The sequence below is a fragment of the Hydra viridissima genome, unplaced genomic scaffold (assembly GCF_058129835.1).
Source record: "Hydra viridissima isolate aposymbiotic clone 2 unplaced genomic scaffold, HvirCarnegie_v1 scaffold_12, whole genome shotgun sequence".
Lineage (NCBI taxonomy): Eukaryota > Metazoa > Cnidaria > Hydrozoa > Anthoathecata > Hydridae > Hydra > Hydra viridissima.
This window is the reverse complement of record NW_028324311.1, coordinates 5,450,482-5,467,941: the sequence shown is the minus strand read 5'-3', so window position 1 is coordinate 5,467,941 and position 17,460 is coordinate 5,450,482. Positions and strand designations below refer to the sequence as shown.

The following is a 17,460-nucleotide window of genomic DNA, read 5'->3' as shown; positions in this document are numbered from 1 at the left end:
TTTGTAGGTATTTTTCTAGATTTAATATGAATTTGTTTGAAGAATAAAATGCGCTATAGGTGCTATATATAAAAGTGCTACATAAAGGTCCGTTTTATTAAAAATTCTGTAATGATTAAACCTTCGATTAAATTTAAATTAACCATGGTCAAATTTTATAAATAATTAAATTTCATAAGACGTAAAGGTTTTAAGCTTAAATGCCAGGCCAGGCATTACGCTGAGGGTGGTCAGATTATCAAGACACCCCATTTGAATTTAGTTATGTCCAGAAATAATTTTATCCACGATATTGCGAAGATTAAAACAAAATTTGTAAAGCATTTTTAAAAAAAATAATTTTAAAGATAAGATTTTTAAAATGGCTTTATTTTGTCATTAATCTAAAATATTTTACTATTCGATAAAAAGTTAGAATATTTTTAATAAAAAGTTTAGTAAAATCTTCCATTTCTCAAAACTACTTATTTGTGAATTGTTCATTTTTCAAGAACTACTTCTGATTGGTTTATGAAACCCTCTTGTTTTGTTACTAACACGGCTTATTCTTTTTTTTTAAAAACATAACAGCAATTCCAAAATAGTGAATAGAGTTTTATGTTTGTATGTTTGACCATTTCTCAGTTAACTTCCATGTTAAGTAATGAAAATAAACCAAGAATTCTTTGTTTTAATACTCAAGCGATTTATCTACGACATAATTTTACTGTTATACATATTTACCTAATTATGTATAACAGTAAATCGCATTGGTTGACACCAAAATCCTCTCCATTACTTTGATAAGTGTTTTTGGCTAATTTGAAGGTGCTGAATCCTGATATGAAAACCAAATTGCTCCATCATTCAATTTAAAAAAATTTGCAAAAGTTTCTAATAGAGAGTAATTTAAACCAAACTAACCAAGGTAAAACCTATTCCCCTGCATCCAAATCACTAAAGACAGATTTCACAGAAATGCCGATGTTCTGTTGGTATCAAACAGTGAAAATTAAAAATAAAAAAATAAAAAAAATTGAGAGAACTTTTCAGATACTTTAAATCTTTAAATGGATTTTAAAAATTAAAAGTATTTGCGATCGTGTTTTCGCCACTGATGGTAAAAAGATGGTCTTACATCTTATGAGCTTTTAGTTATTTTAATCACTTATCCCTCGTGGTATTTTGTTAAGTTATTTAAAGAACCATTGAAGTTGTTTAAATAAATGAACAAAATACCACAATAAAGAAATTTTATCAAATTAATGTAGAAAGTAAACAGGTGATTTGTACGGTCAGAATACAGTTTTAACAGAGTAGCCATATTGAGCTAAAAAAAAAAAAAAACTGCTAAAAAGAACTAAATTTTAATTAAAAGGGCAGTTACTATTACTGTTCATTGAAAACTAACAAATATAAATTTCATATTAGATGATAAGTATTGTATATTTGGTTATCAAGATTCCATATTACGATAACAAAAATCCATCTTAGGCTAAGGTACATAATAGGTTTTTGATAATAATATACTAAAGGAATTTTTTTTTTTTTTATGTAATAATATTTTTAACATTTCTAACATTATTTATAAACTTAATTTAAAAAATTTACAAGTATACATAAATAATGGTAATTGTACAATTAACTGGTATTAGAAAATATTTACATATTAACAATAAAAGCGAAGATATTAAATTAAATAAAAAAACAAAAAACAAAAATAATTTTGAACCTCATTTCTAGCGTTTTCCAAAGTATTTCAAAAGTAAAGAAAAAAAAGAAAAATGCTTTAGGAACAAGGTTGCATATGGTCACACATAAAAAATCTCCGAGCTAATTTTGAAGATCCGGCTCACGTGGTTTTTCTTTTTTACTTAATATTCTAAAATGTGTAGTGAACTTGTTTTAAAAAAAAAATTTTTTAAAAACTAAACTAAGGTCTGAACATACTCCTCACCGTATAAAAAGCTCTCCTCCACGTTTGAAAAGTTTGAAAAAGTAACTGTTTTACATTCGCTATTTAGAGGATTATAAATTTGTGATCCCTTCAATTCAGAGATTTCGGTGTCATCAGAACTCGAGCTGGAGTCCTGACGGTGGAGGCCTAATTGATGTTTAGAGTTTAGAGATTGTTGTTTGTATGACGTACAATCTCTGTGAAGAGAACCTCTTTTAGCTGGTTGACTTAATAATAAGTCTTTTTTAATTTTTAAAATCCCTTTTTTAAGGTAACACTCTCTCTCAGGTTCTTCGTTTAGCTTAAAATTGTCCGAACTTTCGTCATAATAATACTCTGTGTCACTTCTGCCAGAACTTGTACACGATGATTGACGATAAGAAGGTACGCGACGACATGGTGTCATGTCAATATGATCAACTGTTAATTTAATATCGTTGCTTATTTGAAAATTGTTTGTTTTATTGTCATGAGAGATTTCTTTTTCATAAAGCTGAATGATATGGGGACGGGCTTTTCCATAACTTGGCGAGAACCACAATCGCTTGACTATAAAAAGTAATATAGTGAATATAACTACGGTACCGATTGTAATTATAATCGCGTATAACAGTTTCGTATTAATAACTATTAACGTTTCTTTTTCGCGGATGGTTTTAGATGTAGTGTTGATTAGCTTTGTAATAACTTCAAGCGGCGTTGGATTGGATGTAAATTCAATGCGAGACGTAAAAGTCACCGTTGTATTAAAAAGAGTATTAGGAACCGGACTTGAGTGCGTAGGTAGTTTATTCATTTCTTTTTCATTGTCTAATTCGCGTATGCTTCCTATGCATTCTAATGGACCAATTTCAAACGAAGATCGATGATTCGAACGGAGCAGACTAACTTTAATTTTTGAAATCGGCAGTTCGTTTTTCTCCGTATAAAAACCGTCGTCAAAGCGCATTTGTTTATCCATGATATCACAGTTACATTTTAAAGACGGATCGGCACAAGTTTTATTTTCAGCGCATCTACATGCTAAAGAATTGTTTTTGCCGCCTGCCCAATAATTTTTTAGCTCCCCTTTTCGAGAAAACCATCTTACGCCTAATTGAGTTGATAGGAGTAATGGCTCTTTCGAGTTCATTAGGGTTGATTCGTAGCAGTTGTACCTTACATATTGCCTACATTGAACACTGGCTGCAATTAAGTCAAAAATTTGTTGTTTACTTGCTCTGTAGGATATAGAATGATAATAAAACTTGTCATCAAATGTTGTACTCGTAAAAATAAAAAATTTCGATTTTGAAACTGTTTCTATAATCGTTGTACCTTTTCCTTCTTGTGAATTCATATTACATTTAACAGGAAATGGTGCATCAGACCCTGGTTTAACGAAGTACATTCCATTTTGTCTGTAACCAACTTGATAATAAGAACTGCAAGACTGTTGATATTGAACTTTATCTTTGATTTCACAGTAATCTCCTGAATACCCGGTGAGTTTGCAATCGCAGTGAGTTTTTTTCCAACTTTGTACGCAATGCCCGCCGTTCTTGCAGGGATTATCCGGAAAGCACAAATCGATCATTGAGCACATATTTTCTTCATACGTAACATTTAGCGGTTCATTCAAGAAGAGCCTAACTGGAGTGTGTAGTCTACTAACATATATATCTTTTAAACAGCCTGTAATGCCTGGAATGTCTTCAAAACTTCCCCCAAATGATAACTCGTCAGGCAAAACTAATGAAACTTTGTCATTGAAGCTGTACTTAACTGTATTAGCGTCAACAGATAACAACGCGTACAAATCATTAACCTCAATTCGAATCAGATGCCACATACCGTCATCGTTATTTTTATCAGAATGTGAAAGTCCGAACGAAACGGTGGACGTGAGATTTCCGACGAGTCGAAATTCATTATCTTTTAGATAAAGTAAAATGGACGGGAACATGTTTCGAGATGAGGCGTATTTTACAATGATACCAGTTTGGACGTAGGTTTTTAAAAACATCTCCAAAAAAAATGTTCCTGTATTTATAGGATATTTAATTTGTAACGAATCATTAATAGAAGTGAAAGATTTCAAAAATGTAGGAGCCGAAATGTTGCACCCTAAAATTAGACTACCTATAAATGAGGATCCTGGAAACGAAGTTTCCTCAAATTTATGTAACGCAATTTCTTTTTTATTAAATTTTATCACATTTAAACACCCTCTGAAGTTTCGCGTTGATAACAATTCTGTTTTTGAGGTTCTCCATTCATTAAGCGGCATGCCCATAAAGTACGCCATTTCGTCTAAATCAAATCGAAGATCTTTTGCCTTGGTTTGTTTAATAGAATCATTTGATTTTCCATGGGGGTAGCTATACGTATATATTTTTGTAAATTCGTCTACTTCTATATTGACTTGATGATACATGCCATCAGCAAAATTACCCGGGTGCACAATGGTAACCAATGAATCGGATGAGAAACCTTCGCTGTTTGCAACGTATCTAAAAGTCAAAATAAGATTTTATCATAGTAAGTGAGGTTTCCTAATTTCTCTCCATATTGTATTATAAATTTAAATACAAACGTTAGAGTGTTTGCACAGTGTTACCAAACGCACCAAAAGCTAAACTATGTTTTACTCATTACACTCTTTACAAACTTAAGACCAGTAGAGATAACTGTCACTAGCACTGGAAATAACCACCAAAGCAGAGAAACATTAAAAAGTATTCATAAACATTATGAAAACTAATTAAAAACTTTTCTTGCGCAAAAGGATACACACATGAGATATGTGCACACAAGTGCGCATGCATTATTTGTTTATGGCTCTCAATTATTACAGAAACATATTTCAAATATACCTTATACTACCATGATACAATTCCAAAGCAATAAAATCTCCTTGAGATCCACTTGCGTAAAAAAGCAGACCGGAAGATTGCGTCGTTTGAAAGATGATACCAATCTCATGAGCTACTTTATGCAAAGGATTTATAACAAATGACGACGCTAGGTACTGGGTTCCATCGAATGTTACCATATCTTCGTTGCATTTTACATAGTAGATCAATAAGGTCATTATGAACTCTAAACTCATTCCCAAATAGCCCTTGCAATTTATGTGTAAATGAAGCTCACCAACGTTTACATTGCAATCTTAAATAAAGACGAATAACATCGGCAATACAATCCGATAAAGAGAAAAATAATTCTTCTATATTTCCCGTTCAGCAAATTAGTACAGGTTTCTAGTCATCCCATGAGTTTTTAAATCACTTTGAACTTTTTTTTAAATTCATAAAAGGTAATAATAAGAAAGAAAGAATAATAGCGATAATAAATTATGCAGAGTAGAAGAACACTGAAAGAGACCATCTGGATACCATATTACTCAATCAGTTGCAAATAATTCTAAATGAATTTAAACCAATGTGAGAGATAACGTCTTTAAAAAAATAAATTTAGAGTGCAAATACTAGGTTTAGCAAAATAATTCTTGGTGGAAAATTTAAAATTTATAGGTGTAAAGCTCCCCAATATAAGTGTTATTGTCTGTAGTTGTCTAATAAATCCTAAACAAAAGGTTTGGATACAAAGTTGTTTTAAGAGTTTGAGTACAAAGCGTTGAATTTAAAGGAATAGAAAAACGAATCTATTTGTTAAAAAAACGTTTCTTTATATCTCCGTTTTAAATTTTCTCTTATTTGTTTGCATTAGGTTGCATTTTTAATCGAAGAATGCTTACAGTGTGTAATCGGTAAAAAGCGCGACTCATATTTAATATCTATATATTTTAGTTTTTTTTAATTCAAGATTAAAGTTATTTTAAAGCAACTTAACAACATATTATACTTCTTATTTTGGAACGTGGGGATTTTTCTGGACATTGAAAAAACTATATGATCCATGTGTGTGGAAAATGGATACCTAGCCTCTATATCGATTTTATTCCGCCAACTCAGAACACAAATATTTAAAAAATATGCTTTGTAATGAAAAAATGTATTTGAACGCAGCAAGGTGGTCTTTTGTTCCACTTCATTAATATTAGTGTAATTGAAAAAAAAAAAAACGAGAAAATATAATAAATGCAACAACAGCACAGTTAATAAAAAAGTTTATTCGATTTTTGTTTCATAGCATTTCCAACAAACTCTAATTTTTTTTAAAAAAAAACATGTTAACCATTGAGGGCTGAAATCAGTTCTAACTGTTACAATATCTTTGTATGCAAAAATTCTAAACATACCTATTTTTTATTTTTATTGCTGAAGTGTATTTAATTGCTTTATTGCATACTTTTTTTGATATTCAAATAAAAATATTTCTAAAAAATTGAAACCAAAAATAATCTAAGAGGAGAAGAACTTACCTCAAGGCAAACTTCTGAAAATAAACTCTTTCAACGCGAAGATCAAAAAATTATTGTTTTATTTCATGAATGGTTACAATCGTGGCGTTCTGCACAAGAACCAAAAGAAAGCAAACAAATTTGTTAAAGAAGAACTCGTATCTCCATGGAAATGCAATCGTGTCTTTAAAATGCATGTACCTTACAAATACACGAGGTTTTTTTCGGTGTTGTTTTATATCCATTCCTTCTAGATCTCAAGAAGCTGCTTTCTCGTGCGTCTCATCGCCAATAATGAGTTCTATTCATAAAATCTTTAAAATAAACTTTAATTAAACTTGTTTTTTTCCAGGAAATTTTGAAGTTATTGGTTTATTGTTATTAGTGGAAGTGTTTATTGTTGCTACTATTGTTTTATTACCACTAATGTCCATCATACCGATCCTCGGGAGCCTCTAGTTTGCACTGAAATACAACGATCGGTACTATGTTTTTATCTATAAGCGGAGGAGCGCAGAATATTTACTGCAATATTCAAAATTGCTCTTTTTTTGCTTTGAAATACTTAAAGTTTACTTAGTCGAGTTGTTAGTTACATTTGTTAGAGTTATGCTTTCTCTGAAAAAAAAAATCAAAAAAACTTGGAATTCTATTCTGGAAAAATATACATCGCGTACAAAAAAGCATCGCTCTCGCCGATTTCACTATGGCTCGAGCAAAATCTTTTGTATTTTTAAAATGTGTGTTTAGAGATATGCATTTTTATTTTTATAAAGATGTGCATTTTTATTTTTATAAAGATGTGCATTTTTATTTTTAAAATATGTGTTTTTATTTTTAAAATATGCATTTTTATTTTTAAAATATGCATTTTTATTTTTAAAATATGCATTTTTATTTTTAAAATATGCATTTTTATTTTTAAAATATGCATTTTTATTTTTATAAAATATGTGTTTAGAGATATTTTTATTTTTATAAAATATGTGTTTAGAGATATTTTTATTTTTATAAAATATGTGTTTAGAGATATTTTTATTTTTATAAAGATATGCATTTTTATTTTTATAAAGAGTTTCTTCCGTTTTTTTTTTTTTATTTGTTACCTCAATAAAAAAGTTTATTAAAAATACATTTCTATATTGGTAATAAAAAATGCATTTCTATATATATAATAAAAAAACAAAACATTTCTACATATGTAACTATAAATGCCCATTTTATTCCACACATGCTGAACTAGTTTCTTTTATTTAAAGTTAATTATGTTGTGTATTGAAATGGAAGTTATAAACTTCGTACCTTCGTCTTGCAAAGGTTTACGATCAGTAGAAACTCAGTTAAGCAAATTAGTTAATGCAGCTTCATTTATTCAAAAGTATGATATTCTAGTTTTGTTTAATCGGCAGCTTACATCGTTTATGACAATAAAACGATCCCTTGATTACGTCAAGAAAAAAAAAAAAAAATCATTGTTATAAACCACGTCGAATTTTCGAGCAGATGTTTGTAAATATACCTAACATTTCAAACAGTAACCTTCTCTAGTTCTTCAATTAAGTTTCTCGCTCTAGATCTAATCTCTAGATAATACAATACCTGGATATTTGCAGATCTATAAAAGTCTATCACAGATGTTGTAAATAAAAAAAAAACCTACTTACGCTATAGCGTTGGTTTAATCGACAAGGGGGTACTAAAAACATTTCATACGTATAATACAGAAAACAAAGCACAGCTGTATGTGTCTGTATTTCTGTGTGTGTTTTTCGTTCTGCATTTTTGCGAGTGTTTTTCAGCTCCAGATTCATAAGTTGAACGGAATGTATACTTAATTCCACTACAATTCAGAAAAGCCTCCTGTTATACAAAGGATCTCCTTCACAATATTTATATCCACTGATTGCAAAATTGTACTTTACAATCAGTGGATAATGTGTAAAATATTCAAACAGGTTTGAATAAAAAACAGGTTTGCTAAAAAATATTTTCAGTTCACTTATAAAAAGTTTATTTGAAAGGTTTTTTTTTTTTTTTTCAACGATCGTTTTGGGTTCACCGTGGTTTTTATGATTTCTCTTCATCAGGATGGAAATTTTGTCCGAATTTTTTCGCTCGTGTGACACTTCTATCACGTAGATTGAACACACAGTTCTTCTTTTAAACTTCATTATTGCTTTTGTTGCTGGCTCGTCGTGGTAGTACTGTAGTTTGTTTTTAAATCTTATTTTTTGTTATTGTTCTTAAATATGAGATTAATAAACTTTGATGTTTGTTTTTTGATAATATGCTGGCTGTAAGGCAAATACTAACAGTCACACAACAATATTCTTTGAAAATTCTTATCCGTGGCTTCACGCACAATAAAATGAAAAAATAATATAAGCAATAGTGAATGCATTTAACACTTTTTAAGAACATTTTAAAGAATGTGAGAAATGCTAAATATCATAATGTAAAACGTGCTTTTCATTGTGCTAAGAACAAACGTTAAAACATGCCTCAGTCTTAAAGTTTAACTTGACATAAAACAGTAAAAGTGTATTAACTTATTTTTTTTTTTTTAATAAAGTTGATGTGATAATCTGGGAATGCAAAATTTGGATACAAAGTTCACTCAAGAGCAAGAGAACACATACAGATTAAATATTTCTGAAAAGAACTCATTTTTAGACAGCCAGAGTAGTGGTGTTTGGATATTTGGATATGGCTCTCTGATATGGAATGCTAACTTTAAGTATTCAAAATCTCTAATCGGATATATCAATGGGCATGTAAGAAGATTCTGGCAAGGAAGCACTGATCATAGAGGAGTACCAGGAAAAGTGATTTTTTATGTTTATTTAAAATGATGGCCTTTTTTTTTTCCCACGAAATTTAGTTGGATGAAAAAACTGGGTTCTGAACAAATTCTTTTCAATCCACATTTTATATTAGGCAGTAACTGCTCCTAATGTCTTCTCAATTTCTTCTTTTCTAGCCAGGCAGAGTTGCAACTTTGATTCCAACTGATAGCGAAAAGGTGAATATTGTTAAGAAGGTACATGTGTTTGGTTTTATGGCGTCTACGCTTGTAACTGTATATCAAATACATAATTTTGCAGGACATAGTTTGGGGTAGAGCATATTACGTTCCATCAGAATACATGGAAGAATCCTTCAGTATTTTGAACTACCGAGAAAAAGGCGGATATTCACAGAAAATATATGATTTTTACCCCAGGAAAAGCGAAGAAACAAAAATATCAGTTGTTGTTTATAACGCAATAGAAGGTAATGAAGATTACCTTGGTGACGCAAACATCGATGAGATTGCAAAACAGATCAGTGAAGCAGTCGGGCCGAGTGGTTCAAATAAAGATTACCTATATAGTCTAGCAAAAACTTTGACAGAGCTCAACCTAGCTACAGAAGATGATACTTTGCACACAATCGAATTGATGAAGCGTGTTAAAAAATTAGGCGAATAGATTTAAAAGATGCAGATAGCGCTGTACAAATAAGGAACAAATTGAATTAAAATAAATAGTTTTTAGGATGTCATTTAAATAGTTTTTGGAATTACTTATTTTATATAGAACAACTTGCTTGAGCAAAACACGTGAAAAACTAATTACTTCTAATTAAATATAATCTTAAAAACATTTTATCACTTAATGATGTTTTAAGTTTAGTAATGAGTAAGCCAGGTGCACTAAAACAGTTTTCAGCATCAACAGGTGAAGGTAACAAAGAAGAAATTTCGATGAATTTAACTCTCTAAGTTTTTTTGGTCAATTATTTGAAACTTCAAACAATGCGAACTCATTTTTAATAAATGGCAAAGGTTTTTAACTAAAAAACAGTAATGGCTTTGAAGGGGCATAATTCCCTTAGTTCATTAGATAAAAGCTTAATTTAAAAAAGAAAAAAATAGTATTTTAAGTGGTCAATTTATTTGCATATTAATTTTGTTTAATCAAACAATTGCGTCTTACGTAATCTAATCGACTTACCCTTTTTCTTTGAAAACGCTCCAAAAATTCTCGATCAGACGACATTCAGGCACATTTTCAGGGTTATTTTCTCTTTTGTCAAAATTGATCTTTTTCTCATTCATGTAGTTTTTTTCAAATAATGCCAGATCGGGCTGAAATTTGTATTCGCCATAAGAACGATGCTTTTCGATAAATGGAACGATAAAAAAGAACGATGCTTTTCGATAAATGGAACGATAAAAAAGAACGATGCTTTTCGATAAATGGAACGATAAAAAAGAACGATGCTTTTCGATAAATGGAAATAGTTTGTTCTTGATTCAATCAATTTTGTAGACTTCATGGTTGATTGCAAAGCTACATTCTTTGAATATTGGCGAAGAGATACCTTTATCGGGATTGCAAATCCAAACGAGTAATTTGTTTTCAAATTTTGCAGTGGGCTTTGAAATTGACACTTGCCGATGTTTGAGAAACATCACTTGAATAATAAATATAATTTCGATTAATTGAAGAGTGGTTAAATGTGAAATACGACTCGTCATCAAGGATAAACGATTTATGGGTGGAAATTCGATATAGACGACCGCACTTAGTTCTACCCGATCCTATTTGGTCAAAAGTTCCCAATGGAATCTTCTTCTTCTTCTTTGAACTGATCAAGGACTTTATTTTTAATGTTTTGCTTTGCTGCACTGGAATTTCTGAGCTGCTTGTGTTTGCAATACGCCGTCTTTGTGCTCAAAGATTGTTTTAAGTCTTTGTATGTTCCTTTTTGTCGTTATTTTAGCGATTCTACTACTTGCAGGGACTCTTTGGTACACAGAATCTTTTTCAGCGCGTTGAATGATGGTATACTTGGTGTTAATTGGAATTTTTTCAGCCAGGAAGTGATCAGTTGTAAACTTTTTACCTTTAGATTGATTTTTCAAATAAAAGCTGTACAAACGTTCTCGTCGGGCATCTTGTTTTTCCGTCGTTTTTCTCTGTAATAATAAATTATTTTAATCTAAAACAAAAAAAGTTTTGTAGAGAACTGAAAATGCAACAAACTAGGATTGCGAGCATAATTAATATATGTTACATAACGTTCTGAATAAAATCTTGTGTAGGAATGTAAAAAAGCAGAAACTCCGGCATTTCTTCTTTCGTAGTTTCTTTTTGTCACAGTATTACAAAAATCTTTACCAACAATGCTTCTCTTTTCCTTTAACTTTTAAAAAGCAAATTTAAAAATCTTTTCACTTTTCAAAATGTCAACATTTTAAAAAGAGTAATAGTCCAATTTCAATTTCTTCTAAACAATCCACTGAATACTTGATGAGATCAAATTCTGATTCAGTGAATATTCATTCACTGACAGACAGTTCTTTGAGAACAGGATCTAAAACACTTTTATCTGCAGTTATCAAAGAGCTCCACTGTGTCTATGTGTCAAGAATTATTGATAATTGCTTTCCACCCTCTATACGGACAATTCTATTCAAGAATATCATTTTTTTCTTGAAGATCTCTTAAATAAGTTAGCAATTTTACTTCAAATTCAATTACCTGATTGATGTCCAATTTTTCTTGCCATTCCTCAACTTGATCATTGTTAGAATCTTCATAAACTTGATCATCACCTTCATCAGTTTTTTTTTTATCCATTACCAATCTCAAGTTCTTCTAAATGCTTTTCTTTAAATGACCTCAACAAGTTGGATACCATGGAAGCGACAAAGTTGATCAGCCATATTTAAGTCGATCAACCATTTTTAAGTTGATCAGCCATATTTAAAAGATTTAAGTCAGTCAACCATATTTAAGTTGATCAGCCATATTTAAAAGATTTCCTAATTTCTTCATAACATTCGCATCATCTGTCACCAAGTCAAAAATATCTTGATCATCATTTAAGTTAATCTTTAAGCTTTTAATAACTAAATTTCAAATGCTTTTTCTACTGGCATGAAAAACATTAATTCCTAACAAGTTCAGAGACTGAACTTGCCGTTTAAAGAGATACAAATTTAAACACAAACATTTTTTGATGTGCATTCATCTGAAGATAAAAAAAAAAAACCGGTTGTTTTTTTTTTTTAAACTCGCGAGGTTATATTTATTTTCTTTTATTTTTATTTTATCTCCCATTTTAAACGTTGGGAGAAAATGAGTTATTAATTTTAGTATGTAATAATTACTTTTAATACACCTTCTTTTTAACTTATTTTTTCTAAATATTTTGTTTAAAAATAAATTATTTTAAAACATAGGTTATTATTTCTTTATAAAGTAAAGCTAAAATTTTAAGAATAATTTTTACTTTTAGAAAAAAACCAACTTTTCTCCAGACGTTTAAAATGGGAGAACAAAATAATTCTGACCTCGCGATTAGTCTTTCATCAAAGTGGATTTTACTTTTTTGCAACATTTCAAAAGCACTTTTTTTTCATTACATATCTATTACTCGGAATTTTTAAGTTTAGTGCGAGCCAACCACTTTTAATAGGAACCCTTTTTTCTAGTTTAAAAATTGGAAAAAGATCTATTGCTTCTAGTTTTACAAGAACAACCTCAAGTGGATCAATCTTGGTTATAAAACCAGCTATAATTGACATCTGACCATTTTTTCTCTAAAGTCTACGAGTTTTTTATTTCAATATTTTCAAAATTTTCAAGATGATAAATTCATTGAGCTTGTGGTTGCTGGTTGAAATTTTATTTTATTTACTTTTCACAAGCACCAAAACTGGTTAAAAACGCTATACAAGCAAGCAAAAATTAAATGTAAACAAAAAAACTAGTAAACTTAAGAGTAAAAAAAATAAAAAAAAAAATAAAAAAAAAAAGATGCAAATTCAATGTAGGAAAAGATTATGGTAAAAAAATTATTTGGTAACAGCGGTAGACACAGATAAAAACATACTTGATATCTGAATTCAAAGTCTGATGAAAGTAAAAAAGAAGTCATACACCCAGAGTTCAAAAAGATACAATAAATCATACAATAAACATAGCAATCTATTAAGCTCTTTTTTACATTATATACATAACACGTTAAAAAGCATATATATTGCAAATCATATATGATACATAATAATTTGTATGAGTGCAGTTTATTGAGAACTTAACAAATAAATTGATATATCTATTCTGCAAATCTAATCTAACAATTCATAGAAAATGAATTAACTTATTGCAGAAATTTGTTACCAATAATGTAACTGAAAAAGAACAGGTTTTGATATATAATACATTTGACTTTTAAATAATATCCTTTGTAGTCAATCACATCAACAAGAGTTTAATTAAAGTTTGATTGGACATGTCATCCAACCATTATACAAGTTATATACAAGTAAACTCACATAAAACTTCTTTTGAAAATAAAATTATTGAATTTTTTTTTCATTTTGGAGAAGCAAAATATTGCAGGCTGAAGCGTAACCTTGCTGATAGTAAGAATCCTTTTTTTTTAAAGATATAAATATATAACAAAAACTTTAAAATATAAATATAAAATGAAAGAACAAACAGATTTAAACAAACTCCATTTCGTTTAAAATGATTGAAGAAGTGGATTTTATCAAATTAAAATATTGATTTCATTATTCAAATGATGGACATGCTTCAGGTTATCAAGATAATTTAACTGATGCATGTTTTCCAAGCTGTTAAAATAACAAACATCAAAACTTTAACTTAGGTCTTCTAGCTCATTACAAACTTCCATTTGAAAAAGGCTGCAACTATCATCAATGTAGCCTGAAGAATCTCTGGACAACCTGGAGAATAAAAAATAAAACTGATTGAAGAATTACATAACTATATTGTTGCTAAATAAATATGCATAAAAGAAAAGTAGCTACTATTATATATATAAACAAATTTTGCATAAAATAATATTACAAAAAAAAAGATTTACCTCAACCCATTGCATTTAAAGAATATAATTCTTTTCATTTGCTTGTTAAAAAAGAAATAGTTAAATGACCAAACACTTCCTTCTTCACCGAAGGGATCAGTTTCCATGTCAGGATGATAACTAAAGAAATGATTCCCATTTATTGACAACACTTCTACATAATGTAAAAACAAATAAAACATCAAGAAATCTCTATATAACTCTCTACATAAATAGACAACTAAGAACTTTAGCAACAACTTTAGAAAACTAAATGAGCTAAGATTGAGAAAAAATCTCATGATTGCTTTGCCAATCTAAGTAAGAATGAATATAAAACATTATCTTAAGATAATGTGTTCAATAATATCTTTTACTTAAATATACAAACTACTAACAAGTTACAGCAGTAAGTATATATATAAATTGTTTGTAGCAGTAACTATATAAATAGTAGTTATTTGAGCAGTAATAAAGTACAAAAACAAATTTGATAATCTAATTACCAAAAAATCAAGAACAAGATCTATTTTATTATTTATGCAGAAATTTTTCTTTTCTTACTTTAATCATTATATTTTAAAAACTTTTGATTCTTACTTTAATTCTTGTATTGAAAAAACAAATATAACATGGCACTAAACTTAATGTTTAGTCTTACAACTCAAAAGATGCCTTGAGTAAAATTTAAAAAGTTGCTGTGTCAACTTTTAACTTTATTAAACAATTTATTTAATATGTAGTGTAAAATAAAGCATCAGTTTAGTAAATCAGATTTTTACATTAAAAAGAGCATTCAGTTTTTGTCTATAAATCATGATATGAATTATTACCTATAAATCTGGCAATCTTGTAAGCAAATCTCATCGTCTATAGCTTTCCACATATCAGTACTTATAACTGCAAATTCTTCACCCATAGCAGTTGACAAGAGGGAGTTAACATTGTTAACAACCCAAGATAAATCTGGTTCCCTGCTAAACTCTTCTGATTTGACATGGGAGAACTCATAATCTGGAAATGCAGCATTAAGAGTTGAAATTAAAGTAAATAACATCTTCCTATTCATAACTAAGACTAAATTTGAAGAATCTTCTTCAGTACTGGATAAACGATTGCGAGGTTGAAATGTTGAAATAGGAGAAACACTATTCTTTTGCATTTGTGATTCAGAAGGAGCCAAAGCCTCTAAGTCTTTAGGACTATGACCATGCGTGTTGAGTTCTTTGTATAATTTTTTATCATTACTAGTCATTTTGCACGAATAGCTTTCAATGCTAAAAAAAAAAAATTTTAAAAATGAGCAATATGCAAAAGAAAAACTATGTAAATTTAGCATCCATCTGGCAATCTATTATAAATATGTATATATATAAAATTGTATATAGGTTATTTATCATATTTATATCATACGAATGAACAAAATAAATTGCAAAACATTTAAACACTTGTGTTTACCTCGCCTGTATGTTGATATTATCTCCAGCCACTGAGAGAGCTGAGTTCAAAGATTCAAATACCATATTTTGCAAAAGCTTCATTTCTTTATTGGAGTTAGTTTTGACAACACAAACTTTTCCACTAGCTTTTATCAAATTTAACGATAATTTAAAAATCCCCTCCGAGAAGTTTTTTAACTTGAAGATTGTAAAAACTCTGTTCTAATTTTTCAATCACTAGGTGTCTGTTTCTAGAATCTTTAACTAAACTTTTTTGTAATACTGATTGGTGCACAAAGTATTCAAAAATAGATGATTACATGATTGCAAACAACTGTAATTTTTACCATTTAATTATTTAAGCAGTCTTAACTTCGTAACTTGAAATTTATAGCAACATCCGTTTCGTTTACTTCTGTTTATGGTTTTGGTAAAAAAAAAAAAAATCTGTAAACAAGCTTAAAATGTTTTTTTTTATTCAAAAAAAAAAAAAAAAAAATGGTAGGTTAGGTAATAGAGCCCACTTCCCTAACTCTTTTTCGGAGAAAAAAAACGCTAATTTAAGCAAAAAAAAAAAAAAAAAGAGAGTTTAAGGGCGAGGCAAAAAATCTTATTACATAGTATTTTTAAATATTTTTCTTTTTAACATAGAACTAACCGCCTTATTCCTCAAAGAACAGTTTAAAATCGGAATTTTTCCACTAAGTTTGCTAATTAAGCATTTGTTCTATCAATTTTTAAGTAAGCAAGTATTAATTTATTTTCCCGAAAAAAAACTTTAATCAAAGTTATCTGATTTATCGAGTTCAATTTATCGAGTACAATTAATCGAGTACATTTTATCGAGTACAATTAATCGAGTACAATTAATCGAGTACAATTAATCGAGTACAATTTACCGAGTACAATTTATCGAGTACAATTTATCGAGTACAATTTATCGAGTACAATTTAACAACAAATATTAATATAAATCAAACAACAATCTTCCACTTACGTTGACCAATATAAACAAAAGGTTTTGTTTTTTTTATTTTACTACTGATTTGATTTTTTAAAGCACCCAATAACAGATAAAGAAAATTTTATTCGCCTTAGTTCGAAAGTTTGATTGGCTAGCAGAATCCCAAAGTAAGTCACGACTTAAAACTATTCTTAACTTCGATATAAGATACATTAATTCTGTTAGTTGAATTCTAAAAAAACTATCTCTAAATACTGAAACAATATAAAAAAAACAGAAAGAAATTACATGATTGTATTTAAGTAAAATCATATTAAACTATTTTTATTTCTATAATATTAATTGTGAACGATGAGAAAATCTAATAAAATAAGATGAAAAACTTTGCTTTGTATCACAAAAAAGATTTATTGATTAAAAATTGTTTGCGTTATTGTCAACAATAATTATGATGATATATTCAATGATAATTTTAGATTCTGATTTTTTCTAGAACTTGTATTTCAATTTTATACTCAGCTTTCCAACTTTTAGATTTTAAATGCAATATACGAAACATTTTCGTAATCTTAACAAAAAATATAGTGTAACACAGTTAACTTTATGAGTTTATATATTCCTACAAAAAAAAATCAGTTTGCAAGTTTCAAAAAAAAAAACAAATCTCCATTTGAAAATGGTTTGAAAAATAGATACTAATTAATTTAAATGCTCTGTTTTCAAAAATTTCAGAGTATTTTTATACGATTACATTGGAGAATTTCAATTTTTTGCTTGATAATCTATGATTCACTGGATTTAAGTAACAAATAAAAATCCGTTTCATTTTGAACTTAATTTTGCCAGTTGCCTGTGCCGTTGCTACGCAATGTGACCTTTGTTTAATGATAGCGGTAAATAAAATAACGAAAAT

General features: G+C 29.0%; 3 protein-coding genes across 6 annotated transcripts; 1 reads left to right on the top strand and 2 right to left on the bottom strand.

Annotated features, from left to right (window-relative positions):
* Positions 1–1,839: 1,839 nt before the first annotated feature.
* LOC145193896 (contactin-associated protein-like 2) lies at positions 1,840–8,498 on the bottom strand. Of its 4 annotated transcripts, none has more exons than XM_090068865.1 (4): positions 7,584–8,498; positions 6,303–6,746; positions 4,792–5,086; positions 1,840–4,428 (listed from the first exon to the last, which is right to left on the bottom strand). In XM_090068865.1, the coding sequence occupies exons 3-4, from the start codon at positions 5,025–5,027 to the stop codon at positions 1,908–1,910; spliced, it is 2,757 nt and encodes a 918-aa protein (XP_089924991.1). In that variant the 5' UTR covers positions 5,028–5,086; positions 6,303–6,746; positions 7,584–8,498; the 3' UTR covers positions 1,840–1,907. The 4 variants fall into 4 exon arrangements, with proteins under 4 accessions (XP_089924991.1, XP_089924994.1, XP_089924990.1 ...); XM_090068868.1 differs by having other exon boundaries at positions 6,303–6,582; positions 7,584–8,494; XM_090068864.1 differs by having other exon boundaries at positions 6,303–6,899; positions 7,584–7,686.
* A 374-nt stretch (positions 8,499–8,872) lies between these two features.
* LOC145194470 (putative glutathione-specific gamma-glutamylcyclotransferase 2) lies at positions 8,873–9,879 on the top strand. Its single transcript, XM_080072125.2, has 3 exons — positions 8,873–9,106; positions 9,262–9,303; positions 9,386–9,879. Exons 1-3 carry the CDS (start codon positions 8,873–8,875, stop codon positions 9,749–9,751), a joined length of 642 nt encoding a protein of 213 aa, XP_079928251.2. The 3' UTR covers positions 9,752–9,879.
* Positions 9,880–13,170: 3,291 nt separating this feature from the next.
* LOC145194161 (repressor of RNA polymerase III transcription MAF1 homolog) lies at positions 13,171–16,124 on the bottom strand. The gene is made up of 4 exons (XM_080071771.2): positions 15,603–16,124; positions 14,978–15,421; positions 14,166–14,285; positions 13,171–14,025 (listed from the first exon to the last, which is right to left on the bottom strand). Exons 1-4 carry the CDS (start codon positions 15,683–15,685, stop codon positions 13,938–13,940), a joined length of 735 nt encoding a protein of 244 aa, XP_079927897.2. The 5' UTR covers positions 15,686–16,124; the 3' UTR covers positions 13,171–13,937.
* Positions 16,125–17,460: the final 1,336 nt, after the last annotated feature.